Source organism: Streptopelia decaocto (genome assembly GCF_964273445.1).
Source record: "Streptopelia decaocto genome assembly, chromosome: 12".
Lineage (NCBI taxonomy): Eukaryota > Metazoa > Chordata > Aves > Columbiformes > Columbidae > Streptopelia > Streptopelia decaocto.
The window spans coordinates 5,822,139-5,839,025 of NC_138667.1; the positions used below are offsets into that span (position 1 = coordinate 5,822,139).

The following is a 16,887-nucleotide window of genomic DNA, read 5'->3' on the forward strand; positions in this document are numbered from 1 at the left end:
CTTGTTCTTAGGCACCTCCTTCCCAAACAGGGGCACAGTCCCAGAGCTGAAGCCCCACTCAAGCCATCAAGCTTCACTTTCTTCCTCCCTCCAGAGCTCATGAGGGAACATGGGCTCATCCAATCCCCCAGAGAGCTGCTCTGAAGTGGATTTGCAATATTGAAACCCTGCAGCTTGTTCCTGGCCTGGCTGCAATGACAGGGTGTGACACTAGGTGTCACTGACTTCCCGTGCCTGGCACCACTTGCGGACCAGCCCCCAGAACGCTTTCCTGAGGGGGCCAAAGAGTTCTTGCAGCAACTATTAGCATGGTGCAGGCATTGTGTGTACTCACATCCACTCGGAAGTCCTCAAGGCGCTTGAACTTGCTGAGGTATTCTTGCAGTTTGCTGTTAATGTCCAGATTTTTGGCTTTGGAATATTTTAAGAAGGCCCAGAACTTTTCCAGCCCATAGAGCTGTCCTGGAGTGGGAGAAAACCAATTCAGATGTCAGCAGGACAAAAAAAATCAAACCAGATGTCAGAACCCTCTCCTCCAGGCTTCCGCATCACTTGCCCCACAGACCCTCCTGTCTCACTGGTGGGCAACCAAGGCAAGATGGAAAACCTGGAGAGCAGCAGCCTACATCAGTACTGGGCAACCCTCTTGCCAGAGGATGTCTCCAGGCCCCGTTGACTTGGAGGTGACAAGGCTCAGCCACTGTAGAGCTTTAAGAAATCTGAATCAATGCTTCTAGAGAAATGTTTTGTGAGACCTACAGCCTCCTATTGCCCCCCTCCACCTCCCAGCAGTCTGCAGGCCAGCGAGCATCCATTCAACCCACTCCTGTGAAGCAAGCAACAGGACACCGAGCTGGTCCTCATCGCACACATTAATGTACAGCATTACATGGCTTCCACAAAGACATGTGAAGCACCCCAGGGATGGCCATGCAGCTGGACTACACCACTATCAAGCCCAAGGGCGCTGAAAGGAGGCACCTACCAGCTTCGTAATCCTTGATGGTCTCTTCTTGAAAGTCCTTAAATATGTCTGGCCGGAATTTCTTCTCCAGCCCATAGCTGTAGTATCTGAAAAGGCACTCCAGACCGTACCTGGGAACAGAGCAGCACATGGTGCTCAGACACCAGGCAGAGATGCTCTCAAGACAAAAGCCCTGCTGCGTACCAGCAGCAGGTGACTGAGGGAAGCCCCCATCCTACCTCTGAGCAAGGCAGAGATGCTGCTGAACCCTTCTTCCCTCACTCCCCTCCCAGGAAAGGCCTCTCCTACCTGTATCCCTCCTTCCCATCCTCCACAGCCAGTTGCTTGAACTCCTCATACATTTTCTTGTTGAAGTGATCTCGGAGGAAGAAGGACCAGAACCGGAAAAGCGTGTTCATCTCCTGGGACTGACCAATGCCCAGTCGTTTCCTCTCTGTTTTGGGAGAGGGGATGATTACAAGGCAGATCCTCTCCCAGGGAGCCAGCTCCACACAGGGACTCACATACAGGAGGGCTCTGTGGCTACACGCACCCCCAGTGCTGGACAGCATGAGCCAGAGCTCGTGCTCGCCACACGCTGTGGGGAAACCTCAGCTACCAGCAAGGTTGTCTTGTGGGACTGTGCTTATCACCGCCTGTGCTCAGTGGCCGTTCCCTGCCCCTGACACAGCAGGGCACCGACACCCTGCCCCACGCCCCGCAGTGCAGCCATCCCTACCGTTAAGGCAGCGCCGACGGTACTTGTGGTAGACGTGTTGCGTGAAGCCGTTTTCCTTGAGCAGCTCGTGCGAAGGATGCTGGAACTTGGGCAGGGACTGCGGGGTGCAGCCGTAGCTTCCGACGGCCGGGGTTCCCTCTGAGGGGCTGGAGCTGAGCACGAAAGATCCCCATCAACCCCCCTTCCTCAGCATCACCCAGCTGAATGTGAAGTGGGGGTCGTGCTCCATGCCACAGCACTTGTCTGTCTGTCCCACCAACTCCTTGTGACTGTCTGCTCTCGGTTTGGGACCTGAGCCTTCCTACTACAAAGGGAACCAATGTTTCCAATTAAGACTCTCCTCAGCTCCTTCCAGGAGGAGCAAGTTGGTTCCCAGTCTTTTCTGCAGCCACCTAACAGGAGACTTCTCCTGCAAGACCAGACACTGCCTTTCCCCTTCCTTCCCACACTTGCTCTCTTTCCCATTTCTGGCTCCTCCATGACCCCACACACCCGTCTCCAGTACCTGATGGAGGCAGTTCGGGGCCTGTGCTCCCGAGAGTCCATCACCCAGCCCACGTGGCATTCCATCGGGGGGTTTGAACTGTGCCGTGTCTTCCTCTTCCGCGGAGTCTGCAAGACACAGCACATTAGGGACACGTCCCCTTCCTGCCCAGGCCCCAGGGGGAAACCCCAGCCCTGGCCCCACCTTGGCATCTATCGTCCTGCCCTCTTTCACCACCGGGTAGAAACGGGGCGTCTGCGTTGGGTCCTTTAGCTGAGGTGTGCGAGGGGTCCGGGGGGTCCTGGCGTTGCGGTAGTTGGGTGATTCTGGTACAGTTGTAGGCAGAGACCGGGCAATGGTTGAAGGCTCAGGGACTCCAAACAACTTGTTAGCCAAAGCATCTGTAGGTACTACAGAAAGAAACCCCCCAGCCAGGGTCAAGCTGAGCTCTGAGCACAAGAGCATCACTACAGCCAAGGGACAGCATCTGCCAGACAGGGAGCAGCAGAAGCAGGAACACAGAGGCACATCCCCACCCTCTGAGACACGCAGCTTCAAACCCAGCCTGGCCAGACAGCCCAAAGCCTAGCTGCAGATCCAAGGACTGAAATTCTAGGGATTCCACAAGGTATCTGCTTCCCAGCAGCTAACAGCAGTGACAAATCCACCATCCCCAGGAGAAGGACAGAGCACCAGGCTCCACACACAGACCAGCGAGGCCCAGTGGGGATTTGCCTTCCAAATACTCCCAGAGGGTTCAAAATAAAAGTCACATTCAGGGAGCTACAAAGTCTGTCAGTTTCCTCCCTCTGCTGGGACACCTCAGCTTTTGGGCCTCTCTTCTGGAGCTCCAAAATGTTCAGCTGGGAGAAGAGCATTGCCCTGGGCAAGATAATCCCACCACACACCAGTGGTCTAAATTCCTTCTCCCCAGCTGCTACCCAACCTCTCACCAGAAGGAATAGGGACAAGTTCAGTCCCACCCACCTGTGTCCCTTGTCTCTTACCTTGCTGGAACCTGGGGGGACCAGGAGGAACTTCCTGGTTTGGATCCACAGGGGGCTCTGGGGTCAGGGTGTCAAACTGCTCCCTGCTGATCATATTCACTTTCTTGAAGTTCTCTACTTCTTGCTGCATTGGAAGAAGATGACAATGAAGCAACCAACTGCCCTTCTGCCCTCATCCCATCAGCTAATCGTGACCACCACCCTGCTTGTGCAACAACCACAATGCTGGCCACCAAGTGCAGCCATGAGGCTTCAACACCCAGAAGGGGAACGTGCTGCATGGAGGTAGGAAGGGGAAATGCAGCAGACAGAAAACAGGGCCCTGCATGGGCCAGATCTGAGCCACTTGCTGCTCCCAAGCTTTGAGGGATCTGACAAGTCAGCTCGACTAACTATCACTTGCTTTCAAGCTTTTCCCTGCCTGTGTCAGTGCAGCAAGGTTCAAGGCAAGCTTGGCCAGGACTCCCCAGCCCCACCACCTTCTTGTGTCCCTGGAGCCTCCCCACTGCCCATCAGCAGTGGGGCACAACACTCCTGTGTATTTGAGGGGCTGATACCCCCAGCACATGCTGTCCCTCTGTCACCTGCTCTCCCCACGCCCTCAGCTTCAGCCACCCCCAAGAGCAGTGGTGCTTCAGCAACACGCCAGGTACCAGACCTGGGAACACTGAGCCCAGCTGGTGGCTCCAGTGGGACACCCCACCTCGCAGCCAAAATAACTTCAGTTACCGAGCGAGCCTAGGCAAGCCTTCTACCATGAGAGTCACTAAGTTGGGATTCAAACGTTTCAAAGCAGCAGATGGGCTTTCTATAAAAAGCCCAGGTCTACGCAAGGCAGCAGCAAAGTAGAAGAGCACAGGCCAAGTGCAGCCCAGCCATCAAACCTGTCCCCGTTAAGTGCAGTCTCCAAGGGACTGTGCTACAGAGCGCTGGGCACTACAGACACCCACTTCCCTCCAAAGATCTGGCACTGCCTGCCAAGACCCTGGCAGACAGCATAGCAACGGACCCTGCGTTCCAGGTCATCTTGTTACCAGCACTTTGTTTACCTGACTGCAGTCTTACAGCACGTTACAGAGCTGTGATTGTCCCTGACACAGCAGAGCATGACGCCGGAAGAGAAGAATCCCAAGCTCTACAAGAGGACTAATCCTAGCTTAGCTCTACCCCATGAGCAGGCTGTAAGCCACTGTACTGCCCTTTCCACCCCACACCACCAAGGCAGCCAGTCCTCTGCACACAAAGCTCCCCATGAGGAGCCCTCCGCTCACACGTACTCCCCCTTCCTTGGATCACCTGCTCTCACCTTGATCTGTGAATACTCTGGCTCAAACTGCTCTGTCCACAGGTCCTGCTCGTAGTAGTACAGCCCATCGTTGATCACCTTGGCCAGCTCTGAGCTCATTTTAGCCCTGGATGTGTGGTTGCCAGTCCGGTCCCCACCAGGATGCCGGCGCAGGTAAGGAGGCGTCTGTGTCACGATGAGAATCTTGTTCACGTCCCGATCATCAATTTCATAATCCGAATCTTCATCTGACCAGTCGGTGAAGGTGTTCTTGCGGCCATCCATTTGCTCCATCTCCTCATCAAAGAGGAAGTCTAGTTCCTCAGGTTCATCTTGGTCCTTTTGCTTCTGCTGCTGCGGTGTCTTTGACTCCTCTGGCTTCTACAGGTAGGGGGGCAAGGGTGACACAGGATAAAGACCACACAGTGGCACAAACTCACTGCTTGGAGACTCAGCTATTGCCCTGTGTTTCCTTACCGCAGCCAAAAGCTGCACATCTGGGGAGAACACCTTATTTACACCCCTGCGGAGCAGCTCCAAAAGGGGTCAGATGGTGCCACAGGACTGGAACATCACTCCCATAACCAAGAGACCCTATTTGATCTGAAACCCACCTACTCATGATTCAAGTTACCCAGACAACTAGGAGATCCCAACCCCAACAGCTCCTGCATCACCACTCACCTTGGGCCTGGCTGGGGAGGGCCGAGGTCTCTTCTTCACTTCGATCCATGTCTCTGAATCCAGGTCTGGCAGACTTGCAGACAGGCCCTTGGGCATTGTCTTCAGGTTACTGACCTCCTCTGTTTTGGTGGGGACCGGGCTGGCGGGACGTGGCGAGCCAGGAGCAGACTCTGGAGCCAACAAGAGCCAAGAGGTGCTTTAGAGGGAGGGAGGGAGCCTGGGGGGGTGTGTACTCAATGCACCTGACCAAAGAGGGAGTTATTCTGGCAGCATGGCACAGCTTGTGCGACTAGCCAGCATCTAGTGGCCAAGGCTTACCAGCACATTGTGATGGGGAGAAGGAAAAACAAAGTATTCTCTAGTTAAAGTTGTGATGCCAGTGGTGGCCACAGAGCTCTGCAGGTGACAGTTTCCCAGACACACAGAGCCCTAAAGCAGGTGGTGACTGTTTCTCTCAGGGAAACCTTCCCAAGACAGTCTGGAGCCAGCAGGAACAGATCTCCTCCTGCCAAAACTCTTAGGACAGCACCAAGAAGATCCTCCACTGGGCCTCTCAGACTCAACCCTGGGCTCATGCCAGCCCCCATGGGAAGGGGTGACAAGAACCTGGCCCTGGGGAACACTCTTGACCCTCAGGGCCTCAGTCCCAGTGCAGCACCAACACCGCACCCTGCACCTCCCTCCATATTCCCCAGCGCTCACCTGTCTCTTTCTGGAAGCTTTGCCGGGGCACAAACTCAGGGCAGTTGATGAACTGCGAGAAGTCTGTCTGTGTGTAGTCTGCCATAGGAGGGCCAGGCAGAGCCCATTTTTCTGGCTGTTCTTTTCTCCTGATCTTCTCATCCACGATTTCCACCACCTTGCTGTCCTTCAGAGCCTGGAATCAAGTGATACCCGGTTACCTTAGAGCCCTGCCTTGGCATGCTGAGCAGCTCGGCCCCAGCCCTTCCTCCCTAGGAGGGACCAGGAGGAGAAGGAAACACATCAAGGACAAGGGAAGGTTCCACATACATCTCACCCATAGGTCATCAAGAAAAAAGGCCTCAGAAACGGGTGGTGAGAAGCAGAACAAGGCAAGCTCATCCTTCCTTGCCCTCACCTTGATGATGAGGCTGATGTCAGTGGTCAGGGCCTGCACCCGGTGGAAGCTGGCGATCAGGGTGATGGGAAGGAAGCCATCTGAGTCCATCTTGCGACGGAGGAAGAAGTCTCGCTCCAGGTTGTCCACGCTGAAGTAATATTCTCTGTATGGACAACATGTCAGTGAGAGGCAGCTCCAAGCCACCCTTCTTCTGGGCACCCCTGAGGAAGTAATCCCACACGCAGACTTCTGCTACAGGGTTGCTGGAGAGAGACAGCCTGAGGAGCCCAGGCTTTGGGCAAGCTGGTGCTGTAAGCTGCGTGGCACAGAGTCAACACACCTTGGCTCTAACCCTACCACAAGATGAGCCATGCAGTGTCCGGGGAGGACATCTGTGAACATCCCACCAACGACCAACACCCAGAGAAGGAGAAGAGGTGGTGCTTACATCTGCCGCTTGATGTAGTCTTTGAGCAGCTCCTGGTCCACGCTGTAGAGCTCGGCGCTGCTGATGTTGTCAAAGTAGTAAGTGATGTTGCTAGCGTACTTCTGGGTGCGGGAGCCATCCGAGCCCTCGAATTTCCGGTACCCATACTGGTAGTCGAAGTGGCCTGTGGGACACCAGGAAGGGTCAGCACAGCCTCTGCGATCTGCTACGCAGGCTGCCCTGCCCGATGGGGACAAACTCCCGCACAAACAGCTCCCTCTACACTGTTCCTGGGGTACCTGTGGCAGGTTATAATGGGTCATCATTGACCCACATCCCTCGTCCTCCTGCCCTCAGCCTTTGCCACAGAAGGGATCCCAGTGAAGTCTCAACACACCAAGCCAAAGAGAGGCCAGGAGCCCTCTAAACCCAGGAGCAACTGGGCAGCCCAGGTGACACACGAAGGCCCTACCCTGAAGCTGGTCAGGGTCAGCACAGACACTGCCCTGACAAATGCCAGTGCAGATGCTCTCCCCCATCCAGGCCAAGACTTCTGCTTGCCTCTCAACATGACATAAAGCCTACGCAGACCAGAAGCATGCTTCAATTTCTGCACGCAGGGGCACTGCAGGTGGCAGAAAACAGGTGGAAGACACTGGCCTGAGTAGCGGAAAGACATTTGCCTTTATTAAAATACTAATAAGAATGATTTGCTCTTATTAAAAGCAGCCCAGCTTCTCAGTTGGGATGACCTGCCACAATATTTCCCTGCATCCCTACAGCGCTCTGCCCTCCCCAGCCCACTTCAGAGCCCCAGGTCTCACACATACACAGAGCCCCGTACACTTGGGCACATGCCCTGTTCTCTCCCTGCTGACACAAGATCACACATACTGCCTTCACCTCCTCTGCCACGGCCCCGGCCCCTGCCACGGCCCCGGCCTCGGCCCCGGAAAGCCCCTCGCACAGCTCCTCCCTCGCTTTTCACGCTGGAGGTTTCATCGTGGTCCTGCCAGCTGCGCTCGTGCTTGTTGTCTGGGTGCCAGCCTGCAGGGAAAAAAAGAGGCAGGAGGAATGTTACAGGATGAAAGCATCTCCCTGGAGCAAGCCCGCTGCACCCGAAGCCCTTTGAATGCAGGAAGCGTGCCCAGAACCCCACGCCTTGCCTGGGCACCAGGGCTTGCTCTGCCCCACAGCCAGGGCCGGGAGAGGGGTCCCCGGCCTGAGCCCCCACCTTTCAGCTCGCCGCGGTTGTTGGAGGGGTGCCTGTGCTGCTCGTTTTGCCGGTTGTTCCGAGAGGCCGTTTTGTCCCTAGGCACCTCTGACTTCATGTCTATCTGCAAAGGGACCCACTTGTGTTTGTTGCCTGCAAAAGGACAGGGTTTGGTGTGACACAGGTTCAGAGAGCATCTGCTTCTTCCACCGCAGCCCCTTCTTGACACACAGCCCCCACACATGGAGGAGAGAAAGCAGGGGGGCTTCTGGACCAACCCTGTCCTCAAACATGCCTCCAAGTGTCGCTGGATGCAGAAAAGCTCTGAGCAGGACTCTCAGACATGGAGGGACATGACACAAAACTCCGCTATTGCTTCATGGTCCTTGTCCTTCCTCTGCCTCTTTCTGCCTGCCAAGGCTCAGGCCAGACTGAGCCCACGTGTCAACCACAGCTGACATAACCCACAGTCAGGGGCTTTTCTGTGCCACCACAGAGCACTCGTGAGAGGACAGACAGTTGCCCCATTCCCTAAACAGACACACAGATGCCCCTACTTGAGCCTTGCTCCACTAACTCCCACCAAAATGACACCTTATCCCACTGAAGCCTGCAAACACCTTTTCACTGCAGCTGTCCCTGCACTTGGGACCATGTCCCTCTGCAAGGCCCCCAGGGAAAGAGGTGGACGCTTCCACCTGGCTATGGGTCACAGCCAGGGACACAGGCTGAGCCTGGGGTACCGTCCCTGCCAGGTCCTGTCTTACCTTTCTTCTTCTGCGCTGACTTCTGGTTGTCATCGTCACCATTCTTCTCCTCCCCGGACTCATCTGATTTGGTTTTCAGGCTCTCTTTGCCATCGCTCCCATCCCCTTTCTCCTGCTCTTTCATGTCTTTCTTGACAGGCAGTTTCCGAAGGGATGGTGCCTTGTGCGGCTGCTGGAGACACACCAGTGCAGGAAAAATGTGAGAGATGGGAGAAATGAAAAGCTGGTAACAGACCTCAGCTGTCCTGGCAAGAGCAGGACCACCTTGTCCTAGGCTGGGAGCATCCCTGCTCCATGTGTCCCAGAGCTGCCCTGTTCCCAGGGAAGGGCTCCTGTCTGAGGGCTGCTAAAGATGCTGGGAAGTGCTCAAGCTGAGACACAAGCCCCAGACAGAGAAGTTACTGAGATGGATTGCCCAGCCTGTTTGGTGGTCCTGGGTGGAGATGTCCACCAGGGACCAGAATACGCCAATGGCAAAGGGTGAGTGAACCTCATGCCATGAGAGACAGCCAAGAGTTGGCGAAGCAGCATCCAGAAATAGAGCGTTTCGAAGAGATGGACCCAATTTCAAATTGAAATAAATTTGAAATGGGTCCACCTTTTCAAAACACTCTGTAGAAAGCTTTCAACAACACCCATGCCCATAGCAGGAGAAGAAACCCATGCCACTCGGGCACATCAGCCCTTTCTCGTGCAGGTTCTCCGATTATCCTGTGGAAGTCCCAGCTCTTGCCTGGGTCCCTTCTTACACAGAGCAGCCCCAAGTGAAGCAGGTCTGGGAGCTGCCCTACCTGATTCACCCAGATCAGGGGTTTAGACCAGGCTCCAGACTCCCAGAATAGCACCAAGGGAGGGAGCCCAACACACAGGGCAGCCCTAAAAGGAAATCCCCTGCACACTATTCCTGGCTGCCTCTGCACTGACACTCAGCACCCCAAATGGCCTGGCTCAGCCAGTGCTTCCAGAGAGATGGGGAGGTCTGCAGGGGCCTTATCCTGCTCACCAGAGTGATTTTGCGTTCTCACCTGGACGCTCTTGTGGGCTATTTCTCCAGGTGTCGGCCAATTCGTGGCATCACCGAAATCACCAACCTTGTATCCAAAGAGAAAGGTCTCATTAGCGCACAAGATGTGGGTGTCATGCCCTGTATCAGCAGCCAGAAGCCCTTCCAGTCACACTGTCACAGTACCACCCACGGGTGTCCTGCAGATGGCTGTCCCCAGGTTGGGGGCTGACACCCAAACTGCATATCCACACCCTCTCTCCAACCGAAGCAGGGTCTCCAAGTTAATCCCAAGTAACTGCAGACAAGTTTGTGTCTATCAGGGATAATAATGAAGCTGCCAACAGCCACCCAGCTCCCACCAAACATTTAACCCCAGAAGCAGCATTTGGCACAAAGTTGCCCAGAGTAACTCATTTATCATGGGCACCATCCCATGGGCATGGGAAACACACAACTTCTGGCATCCTAAATCCACCTCAAGCAACTCCATCCCATTAAAGCGGCTGCCTGCACCTAGTGGCAGGTTACAGCCAGGCTTAGTTTCATTTAAGTGCCCAACTGCAACCAAGTGCTGACAACAACAAAGCGAAGGGATCATGTAGGAGAACTGGTGGGAAAATTCAAGGTGTCTGATGGAGATGTGAGCTCCCTCATTCCAGACACTCTATGGCCACATATGGGGGACCACGAGTCACTTCTCTGCTGAGAAGTGACCTGACCATTACCATCATTTCTCCCTCTTCCAGATTTCAGAGAACAGGACCCAAACAGCTGCCCAGGTACATGCTGAATTGTGGCTGGGCAAGGAGTTCAAGATTATGTGGGCACAGAATCTTATCTGTGCCTTTGGGGGGTTAGTAGTTCTAAGTTAATTTGGAGCCACCAAGTCCTCCAAGAGACCATATTTCTACATTCAGGTGCCATGCTGCCCTCCCCAGGAGGCAGGTTTCCTGGGAAAACCGCCTCCAGAGCAGGGCCATGCCTGTTTCACAGACAGGACAACCTTCCAACCCCAGGGCACTCCTCTCCTTGAGATGGAACAGATAAACAAAGTCATATCGAGTGTCAGATGCATCCTTGGAGTAGGGGGAAAGGCTTTCCACATCCAGCACTGTGCTGCAAGAGGGAAGGTGAGAAGGTCTCCCCTAGCCTAACTGGGCAGAAAAACAGTCCAGGCAGCATGCAAGACTACTGAACATGAAACGGGAGAATCAGGATGTTCTTCTCCACTCTCAGGCAGCCGGGAAAGCAGGTCAACCCCTCTACACCCAGGATTGCGAAGGAAGTGGTCTGCTCACCAGACCCTCGGGATGCTCAGGCAGCACTGACGCCTGTGCCAGAAGCTGAAGGCCAGCAAGGGGGTTGGCAGGCACGGCCTTACCTTGCTCCCTTTCCGCTGTCTTGGGTTGGCAGCCCTCACCACTTTCGCAGGAGTTGTGTGTTCTGCAAGAGGAGGAGAACAAAACTGTTAAACACAGCTGAGGGTTGTGTAAGTGCGAGCTCTGGAAGGAATCAGGTGGGAAGCAAGCCAGCTCCCCCTTCAGAAAAGGAGGGTTAAGAGGAAGAGGTGAACAGAAAACACAGCCAGCTTCTGACCTGGGTCTCCGAAGGGTTCCATCAAGATCAGGAGGCTCCTGATCAATGCAGGCGGCCACAAGATGGACCTTTAACCCCACCCTGCTGCAGAAAGGCCCTTCCTGACTTAACTCAGCCCCCCCGTGGCTTTGCCAGCCAGGGAGAAGGGGTGGTGGGGAGTTCAGCTCGCTCTGCAAAGCACTATGCAGAACTTGATCTGCTATTAAGCACAGCAAAACAAACGTGCCCTTGGAGAGGCAAGGCCCATCACCATTTTGGTGTGGCCAACCGTCCCCAGCACGGCTCTGACGGAACGACTGGCGAGCCTGCGGCACATGGGCACTGTCGTCTTGTGCTTTGATCTCCAACGCATCCCAGCACGAGGCAGCAAGTTCATGAGAGGGAACGCACAGAGGGATGCTGCCAGATCTGGGAAGTGCTTATATCCCACGACAGCCAGAAGCATTTAGGCACTTGAGTGCCTCTGGGGTGTTTTAGGGTGTCAGAGTGCAACTGCTGGGGTTCATATCACCACAGACCTCAGGCAAGACCTGCAGCAAGTCATGACTTCAGCCCCACCATGACCTGTCTTGGCTCCTGCTCACACACCACCTCCTTACAAGCAGAAAAAGAAATTCAACTTGTCTTTTCCCCTCTCAGGTTTGGCTGCAAGGTCTCCGGATGAGAAGCAGGCTCATGCAGGGCATGCGCAGCACCCGACAAAGCAGCATGTCGCTGTCTAACGCAAACCAGCCCCGTGAGGACCATGTGTGAGGGTCTCCTCCATGACAGGGGTGCTCTGCAGGGGCAGGAGAGCCCACCAGCCCCTGCCTCGACAGGCAGCCATGCCAGGTGCCCAGCAGGAATGAGCATTTCTGCTGACTCCGCTATGTTTAGAAGAAAAGTGCCCCAGACTGGGGTTGGAGGCGAGGGTGAGAAGGAGGTGAAGAGCCCCGAGGAATGACAGAGGCTATCAAGGAACGCCCCAGGAAACACCCTGAATAACCTACCCAGCTTTGCTCCAAGCTGGCTTTGATCTCCGGTGCGAGGCAGGGCAGCTTTGCCTAGATGATCAAAACCGGTCCCCTTCCTAGTCTCAAAACCTGTGATTCATCCTCTGGCCCAGCCTTGCTCAGAGCTGGAGGCTTTGAAGTGTCAGTAAGGCAGAGTCAGACACGGCACGACAGAGCCACGTGCGCTCCCCTTCCTCGGTTCCCTTCCCCAAACTCCTGCATGGGGATTTCATCCCTGGGAGAGCCCAAGCTCTCAGCTGGATCCCCACATCCTCCCCTTTCTCTCAAGAACAACCCAAACCCATCTGTATCGTCTCCCCCCATGAGCAGTAGCAGTCCCATATGTCCCTCATTTATTCCACGTGCACCTCATTGAGAATCCCACCCCTAAAATCCTCCACTCAACGCCCACAGATGTCACCAACTAAATATAGCTTCAAAAGGCACCAAGTGCTACCGCACAGACCTGCAGCCAGCCCGGTTTTCCACAGGTATGGAGCACCCCTGCCTGTTCCTACAGCACCGACATGCCTGGCACCACACAAAAAAATAACTGAACTTGCTCTGCAGCTTGATTAGGCACCAGCCTCTCTGGCAGGGGGAGAGCAGGGCTCCCTCCCTCACTGCAAGCATCCCACCCAGGCACCCACTCTTGCTGCGCTGCAGCCCCAGGGTTCACAGCAAAGACATCCAGCCATTTCCTCCAGCTGCTTCAGCTCAGGAGCCTCACAGCTTTTTATTTCTTCTTCCTCTCTTGTGCTTTTATTTTAGGGACCAGTTAAAGAGAGGCCCCCTCATAACCTCTAGGGAAAGAGGACACAGGAGCACAGGCTGCAGGGGTGGGTGCCACAAACTCCAAACTCCTCTTTGCGGGGGAGGGAGGAGATTGTTTGAAACAAGTTCTGCTGCTTTCCCTATCTGCAAGATAAGAACAAGGATTCCTTATCTAGTTGAGGTGCTGAGAAGACTAATTAGCATTTGCAGAGCGCTGCAGAAGACAAAACACAAAGCAAAGCGCTGCAGCCTGGCAGGGAGGCTGCTCCAGGGAGCGCAGCCGCGGCTCTTGCCAGCGTGGATGGAGTCGAGATCTGCAAGTCACGGTGGAGGCTGCTCAGACTAAGGCAGGAGATCAAGGGGGTGTGACTGTGCTGGCAGATAGACACACCATCCCAGAGCCCCAGAGAGAGCTGGGCATGCCTAACCAAGGGCCCCAGTTCCAACCCATCAACAATTCTGCAGTCAAGTCCTGGACATGAAACCCCAAACTGCTCTCCATGCTCCCTTGCAGGGACTCTAGCAAACCCAAGTGTTTAAAAAAAATAAACCAAACCCACCCAAAACACATTTAGAGTAATCCAGGTGCTCGGGCTTCAGAAGAAAACCTTCCTGCAAGGAGAGCAACACGTCTTGTGGTACATGGCTGAAAAGACTCCCTGCCAAACCCCGCCGCAGGAAAACCTTGCTGCCCTTCGTCACTGCATCAACGTGGGAAATGGGGTGCAAGGGTGTGTTGCTCACCCCCACACAGGAGCTCAAAACAAGCAGTCTACAAAGGGATACTTGATATCGTCCAGCTGGATAGCTGAGCCCTTAAAAGCTGCTGACAGATGTCACAGACCTCCTGGCATCACACAAACCTCCTTTTGCTTTTATTTGGTGGCAGTAAATGATTTTCAGTTGCAGTATCACTACCTGACCACGCTGTGCCAAAAAACAGGGCCTCTCCACGTGAGGGGACACACAGAACAGCTGGAGCAGCCGCCGGGGCTTTAGTGGTGTGAGACTGGCAAGGAAGGGGACAGCGGGCAGGGAAGGAAGGAGCCGCTTTGCCTGCGGCCACAGAACAAGTGCTGGCACAGCCAGGAGCAAACAAGCAGGCCTCCAGTTTTGATCCGCTGCATGCAGTTGCCCAGCCAGGAAGAGGTTATTTCTTAATAATCGAGGGGACAAGGTGCAGGTGGGGGCACTGAGGCTCACGTGCCAGCATTGCAAACATCTCCCACAGCCAAAGCACTCGCTGGCTTTTGATACTTGCTCCCCGACACACCCGGCGGGCACCAAGAAGGGCAAGGCTGTGCAGCCAGCCTGTGCCTCCCCTCCAGCCCGAGGCTGTGGCACAGGAGCCCTCGAGGCAGGGAGCTCACACGAGCATCCAGGTGAGCAAACACCTCATACCTGGAAGGAGAAAAAAAGCTGTTGCACACGGCCCAGACAGCCAGGGTGACAACAGCTCTGCAGCTAAATGTGCTCACCCGAGAGCAACACGTGCCGTAGGACCACTGTGCTCAGCCTAGGAGATATATTCACCACCTTACCTAGGAAAAATCAAACCCAACACCCATTGACCTGGTTCCCTGCCTTTCCTTACACCAAATGCAGCTTGTAATGGATTTTTAGAGAAGGTGGACGAAGAGGTGGAATCAATCTGTAGGGCTAGGCAGAGTCATGGTGTTACACTGCAGAAACACCTGTGTCTCTCACAAGAAAGCAGTAATGTCTGCTCCTGGTGTACCACTCACGTGCAACGTAGACATGGGCTCGGAGCTCTCCAGCACCAGCTGGGACAGCTTCCCAGGGCAGCCCGGGCTCCCAGCAGGAACACAGAGTCCTCAGCTGTGGCACACAGAGCCCAGACACAGCACAGCCCTCCCTGCCGGCAGCCAAGTCAACAGAAAGGAGCTGGCCTGCCCCTGAGCTGCTCCAGCCCACAGCCTGGCACCCAGGGGAAAATGCTGAAGGGGTTTTGAAGCCAAGAGCCTGGACTTTGAGATGGAGAGGCTGAGACGGGGGTGCATGCTCCATGCCACAGGTCCTGTGGGGGCTGGAAGAGCCCAGCTGGTATCCCCAGTCTCCCTGGAGCACTGGCAGGGAACAGCCAGCCACAGGCCCAGTGATCCAACAGGATTCACTTCACCACTCGAGAATCTCTCAGTGATCCTCCGTCTTTCCCGTTCTCCACAGGACAGCCCTGGTGCACGTGAGGGCTGCAGCTCATCACCAATATGACGGGACACCCGCTCTGGTGATGCTTCTTCAAGGTCAACAGGCAAGAAAGAGCAAGTGCAGCCTGGGCAGGAGTGACCGAGCCCTGGGGGTCTGGGCAGGCTGCCAGAGAGAAGGGACATAGTGCCCCAGTCAAAACGACACCACAAGGAAAAGGTGCTGCATTAACCTCCTGAGAAAACAACGCACACCTGGGTATGACAACTTCTGAGAAGAGTAAAGACAGAAACCATTAGACAGCTTACACTAAAGAGGACTACTACTCGCTTACACTATTTGTATATACACGCTCGTTGGCCAGGCAGAGAAAAACTCAGCCTGGGGATTAGCTGTTTCCCCTGGAGATTACCAGCTCCTTCAGAGTCTTTCCAAGAGGGCAGGAGAGTCCCTACACAGAGGAGAGATGCGGTGGGACAGCACCAACCTGAAAAGCAGTTCACATGTGAAAGAGGGACCCAGCAGGCACGCAGCCACAGCCAAGCCTGCCACGGCCTCCCCACCCCCCGTGGCTGCAAGAATGCCTCTGCTGGCCCCAAAAGAGACCTTGGGAGCCAAGAGAAAACAGTTGCACAAAAGTGTATCTTCACGTCACCAACATGGGAAACTCACGGCACCAACCCTGTGCCCATCCTTCCTCCAGGCCTTGAGCAGGCTCTCTCCCACAGTGACCTGATCCACACAGCAGCAGGGACAAAACACTGATTCAGAGGCTCTCCCATAGCACTTAACACTGCCCATCCACTCCAACTCCATGACGTGGAGTTGGAGCCTGAGCATGACCAAGCCATCAGAGGACAGAGCTGGTGAGCTTCATGCCCACCAACACCACACTTTCCTCATCAGCAGGACAGCAGCAGTGAGCAACACACACTTACTGTACAGGGGCTGGGAAGCACAGAGATGGGAGGGGACCTCAGACTCCCCAGGGAGCAATTTGGCAGCACCCATGTGCAGAGTGAGGTGCAGATACCCCAGAGACCCAGCAGCAGCTTCCACCTCTGCTCATCTCCCAAGGAGCTGCTCCCGCACCAGCCTCAGCCGTATGTCACATAATGCCAGACTGAGATGGAAAACACTTGTCTCTGCAGCTTCATCCGCAAGAGAAAAAGCCTGGGATTTATAGCACTGACAGTTTGGCATGCTCACATTTTGCTGAAGACATCATACAGTACACAAAACCAGCAAGGGTCAGGGCAAACTGGGCACACAGACTGCACCTCGCCTAGGTTTGCAGTATTTTCTGTATGGCACTACCTCCTGCCAAATCGCAGGCACAGCTGGAGGTGCACACATGGAGGGGGACATCAAGGGAGCACTGGATGGGGGTCTCCAAGAGCTTTAAATGAGAGGCTATCACAGGACATCTTCCAGCATAAAAGAAGTCTGTGTCTTCACCACAGGGGCTCCCACCGCTCCTGGGGACTGGGAGAAGCACAGCTGGCCCCACCGCTTGCAGCAGAGTCATGCAGCTCCCAGCTGTCAGCACAGCATCTGGCCTTGTTTACAAAGGTTAAGAGATATTTGCAACAACTCTGCAATATCAGAAGTTTCCTGTACATGCAATAAAAACTGCAGTAGAACAGGCAAGGTCAGGATGAAGCAGAAGACCGGATCCTTAAGCTGCACGGCTGAGCGGGAT

General features: G+C 54.9%; 1 protein-coding gene across 2 annotated transcripts in view; it reads right to left on the reverse strand.

The window, feature by feature from the left end:
- The window catches only part of LARP1 (La ribonucleoprotein 1, translational regulator), a 45,826-nt gene that overhangs the window by 5,888 nt on the left and 23,051 nt on the right, over nucleotides 1-16,887 (reverse strand). Inside the window, exons 3-19 of one of the 2 annotated variants that reach the window (XM_082063576.1) lie at nucleotides 11,039-11,100; nucleotides 9,677-9,742; nucleotides 8,652-8,820; nucleotides 7,906-8,037; nucleotides 7,575-7,718; nucleotides 6,693-6,855; nucleotides 6,263-6,407; nucleotides 5,866-6,040; nucleotides 5,164-5,333; nucleotides 4,501-4,860; nucleotides 3,195-3,318; nucleotides 2,392-2,597; nucleotides 2,209-2,315; nucleotides 1,704-1,855; nucleotides 1,274-1,418; nucleotides 986-1,095; nucleotides 335-462 (exon numbers count right to left, since the gene is read on the reverse strand). In XM_082063576.1, the coding sequence (XP_081919702.1) occupies nucleotides 335-462; nucleotides 986-1,095; nucleotides 1,274-1,418; nucleotides 1,704-1,855; nucleotides 2,209-2,315; nucleotides 2,392-2,597; nucleotides 3,195-3,318; nucleotides 4,501-4,860; nucleotides 5,164-5,333; nucleotides 5,866-6,040; nucleotides 6,263-6,407; nucleotides 6,693-6,855; nucleotides 7,575-7,718; nucleotides 7,906-8,037; nucleotides 8,652-8,820; nucleotides 9,677-9,742; nucleotides 11,039-11,100 (2,558 nt within the window). Of the gene's footprint in view, nucleotides 1-334; nucleotides 463-985; nucleotides 1,096-1,273; nucleotides 1,419-1,703; nucleotides 1,856-2,208; nucleotides 2,316-2,391; nucleotides 2,598-3,194; nucleotides 3,319-4,500; nucleotides 4,861-5,163; nucleotides 5,334-5,865; nucleotides 6,041-6,262; nucleotides 6,408-6,692; nucleotides 6,856-7,574; nucleotides 7,719-7,905; nucleotides 8,038-8,651; nucleotides 8,824-9,676; nucleotides 9,743-11,038; nucleotides 11,101-16,887 lie in introns of both variants that reach the window. The other variant, XM_082063575.1, reaches the window with a different exon arrangement.